The sequence below is a fragment of the Egretta garzetta genome, unplaced genomic scaffold, assembly GCF_000687185.1.
Source record: "Egretta garzetta isolate BGI_Z169 unplaced genomic scaffold, ASM68718v1 scaffold265, whole genome shotgun sequence".
NCBI lineage: Eukaryota > Metazoa > Chordata > Aves > Pelecaniformes > Ardeidae > Egretta > Egretta garzetta.
Genome location: NW_009259789.1, coordinates 134,069 through 137,657, shown reverse-complemented (window position 1 = coordinate 137,657; position 3,589 = coordinate 134,069). Strand labels below are relative to the sequence as shown.

Below are 3,589 nucleotides of genomic sequence, written 5' to 3'. Positions count from 1 at the left end.
AAAAAAAAGGTTTTCCCCCCTCAAAAAAAAAAAAAAAAAAAAAAGAGATTTACAAACAAAATAACAGCCTGTATCAACTCTCCAGAAGAGAGGTGGTATGACAATATTAATCCAAACATCACGCTATTTAATTCCCCAATAAAACATTGGAAAAAAAGGAGCCAACAGTATCTGCACTAACACTTTGCTACATATAAAATCTCCAGCTAATATGAAGCTTATGGTACCAACCTCTAAAACAGTTAAGATATATACACATATTTTTTTTTTTTGGGGTGGGGGGTATATTAACAAACAGAATATTACAAAATATTAAAGAAGGCAACTCTTCTGTCATTCGTTTCGGGGCGTGGATTTTTCATTTTGTTTTTTTTTTTTTTTTTAACTTTTTCTTCACTTGAAGTTGGCGTAGTCTGAGAAGGCGTCGATATATTCCTGCACCACCTTGTAGCAGAATTCGTACTGTTCCTGTGGGATTCGGGGAGAGCACAGGGTTAGGCCAAGAAAATTCACACCAGAGACATGATTTGATGCTTCATGGTGAGCTGGGACCAAGCACGGTCAGGTGTCCTCAGCCCAGACCCAGGGCAGGAACCTGATTCCCACCTGTGAGGGGGTCCCAGCTCCTCTGTGACCCCAAAACGGGGCTGCCCACCCTGGTGTGCCACCAGCCAGGGAAACTCTGCTTTCCCCTTCCTCTCTACAGTTCAATTTTGACCCCAGACTCTTTTTTAAAAATCCATGAACATCCTTGCAAACCCCTCTTGTAAGACCTCATCCAGCCCTGCCTGCTCTTCCCCTCCCAGCCACGCTGCCAGCCCAAGCCTGTCCGAGTGGTTCCAAGGAACATTTATCAGTATGGTGATAGGCGCTTTATATATATAAATACAGCCTCTCCGGGACAGGTTTCCAGGCTTCCTGGAGCCCATAAATACATGGGCTGTGGTTGAGGGTGTCTCTGAGGAGGCTCCTACAGCTTGTGTCAGTGCTCAAAAGGGGCTTGATGCCTTCAGCCAGCCAAGCTCTACTCTTCCAGCCATCCTAGCAGGAGGAAGGGGAGATACCTCCCAAACCACCTCCATCCCTTACTCTTTTCATGGAGAGAGAAAACCTTCAACTGAGGAGTTTTTGCTCAATGTTGAGTCCCCAGCTGCTGAGGTTTGGGGTGGCAGGAGGAGCATGGGGTGCGCTCAGCTGTGCTTACCAGTGTCTGCACCATATGTGGCCTCTGTAGTCTTAAACTCTTCACCGTCTGAAAGACGTCGAGGATCCCTTCTGCCTTCACCCTTTCCAGGACAGTGCTCAGCGCACAGAAGGTGCCCGTCCTTCCTGCTCCGGCGCTGGCAAGGAGAAACCAGAAGGTAAAGGAAACCTCCCGTCCTGATCGTGTTGGCTTTGCTCAGGGGACAATCCATAGGGGAGCCACTGGAGAACTCAGGGAGCCAATGGTCCTGCCCCAGCCTCTCCTAGTTTAGCTAGGACATGCTCTACAAGACTGAAGCCTCTGCTTAGCCGAGCAGGAAAACCCCATACCACGTCTGCCTGGGCTGCTCCTGCTCAGCCCAAGTCTTCTGGAGCCCCAGGCTGCTGGGGAGCGGCTGGGGGAGCTGGGGGCGTTCAGCCTGGAGCAGAGGAGGCTGAGGGGAGCCCTCATCGCTCCCTACAACTGCCTGAGAGGAGGGGGGAGACGGGGGGGTCGGGCTCTGCTCCCAGGGAAGGGGTGATGGGACGAGGGGCACCGGCCTCAAGTTGTGCCAGGGCAGGGTGAGGTTGGCCATGGGGAACAATTCCTTCCCCTTGGGGCTGTCAGGCACTGGAAGGGGCTGCCCAGGGAAGGGGTCGAGTCCCCAGCCCTGGGGGGATTTAACAGCCGGGCAGAGGCGGTGCTGAGGGCCAGGGCTTGGGGGTGGGATGGCAGGGGTAGGGGAACGGTTGGGCTGGGGGAGCTTAAAGGGCTTTTCCAACCTAAATGATTCCATGATTCTATGAGTCTGAGGGACCTTTGACCATCTCCAAGGCTTCTTGCAGAGCAGGTCCCCTGGGAGGGGTGGCCAACCCCTGCTCCACCCGGGCTTTACCTGCAGTGCACAGTGATGGGGTGGTTGCCAGACTGCTGCTGCTGCTTCTGCACAGCCGCGATGATGTTGATCATTCCCTTCCCATCCCCGGGGATCCCAACTTCTGGCCAGCCATGGAAATGAAACTGCCGAATCTGTCGGCTCTTGTTTTCCTGGAGGAAGAGCACAGCTTGAGGTAAGTTGGTGGGAGACCCGTACCAGGGAACCCACCAGCTTATGGCTTTGGGAAAACCACCCGCTTAGGAAAGCTGTGCGGTTGTGGAGGGGAGGCCAGCAGGGGAGGCTGTGGGGAACAGGGAGCAGGAGGGAGGCTGGGTGGTGGGCACAGGCACAAGGCAGAAGGAAGACGAGGGCTGCATGTTGGCAGCAGGATAGAGGGACTGGATGACAAGCGATCAGCAGGACAGGAACCTGTAAGCGTAGGGAAGAAGGTGGGATTACAGGGGATGGACACTGCTCTGGGATGATGGGGAGATGACGGAGCTGAAGATGCCAGAGGGAAGGTTCGGCACTTGCAAGAGGAACCGCAAAGCACCGTGAACACCAACAGCGGTTAACGACAGCCAAACCCAAGAGCACCTGGAGCTCCCCGCAGGGAGAAGGCCAGACTCTTACCCTGGTGTTCGTCACCAGCAGGTCCCGCACCGTATAGCTCTCGCACTCCTCCTCTTTTTTCAGCTCCACAGTGATGTCTCCGTAGGACACGGAGCCGTCAGACGGCCAGTACTGGGCACACTTCTCCTGAGAAAGCATTACAGAGGAGATAGGGTGAAGATCCTGTACTTTTCACGTGGGCTTGAATGGAAGGCATCATCTGTGGCTGGCAGCTGCCCAAAGCCACATGGGGTCTTGTAGAATCGTAGAAAGGTTTGGGTTGGATGGACCTTTAAGCTCATGTAATCCAACCCCCCTGCCATGGGCAGGGACATCTTCCACTACATCAGGTGGCTCAAAGCCCTGTGCAACCTGGCCTCGAACACTTCCAGGGATGAGGCATCATCCCTGGAACTTCTCTGGGCAACCTGGTTCAGTGTCTCACCACCCTCACGGTAAAGAATTTCTTCCTTGTGTTCAGTCTCAACTTACCCTCTTGCAATTTAAAACTTACCCCTCATCCTATAACCATCTCATGGGCTCGCTTCGGGGGCGAGATGCCCACTACACCCAGAGGTGCTTTGAGAACAGAGCATCCAGAGATGGTTTATTGAACATCTCCCCACCCTGGGTCTACCAGCATCTGGATTCTTTGCATTAGAAAAAGAGGCTGAAATATGTCTCCTGCATGGCTTTGCTAGAGAAAGGGTGAAGGAGCACCCAACGCCTGCGGTGCTGGCATTGCCACGGCCAGCAGGAGATTTTAAGGGGTCACACTGATCTACTGGGGGTACTGGTCAACAGCTGACTGAATATGAGCCAGCAGGGTGCCCAGGTGGCCAAGAGGGCCAACAGCATCCTGGCTTGTATCAGGAGTGGTGTGGCCAGCAGGAGCAGGGCAGGGACCGTGCCCCTGT

The 3,589-nt window shown here is 53.7% G+C and overlaps 1 protein-coding gene across 4 annotated transcripts in view; it reads right to left on the bottom strand.

Moving 5' to 3' along the window:
• Positions 1-68: 68 nt before the first annotated feature.
• PTPRA (protein tyrosine phosphatase receptor type A) overlaps positions 69-3,589 on the bottom strand; it is a 69,098-nt gene continuing 65,577 nt past the window's right edge. For all 4 annotated transcript variants that reach the window (XM_035895057.1, XM_009639547.2, XM_035895058.1 and 1 more), the window contains 4 exons: positions 2,694-2,819; positions 2,079-2,230; positions 1,205-1,340; positions 69-468 (listed from right to left, as the gene is read on the bottom strand). In XM_035895057.1, the coding sequence (XP_035750950.1) occupies positions 394-468; positions 1,205-1,340; positions 2,079-2,230; positions 2,694-2,819 (489 nt within the window). In that variant the 3' untranslated portion in view covers positions 69-393. The remainder of the gene's footprint in view (positions 469-1,204; positions 1,341-2,078; positions 2,231-2,693; positions 2,820-3,589) is intronic.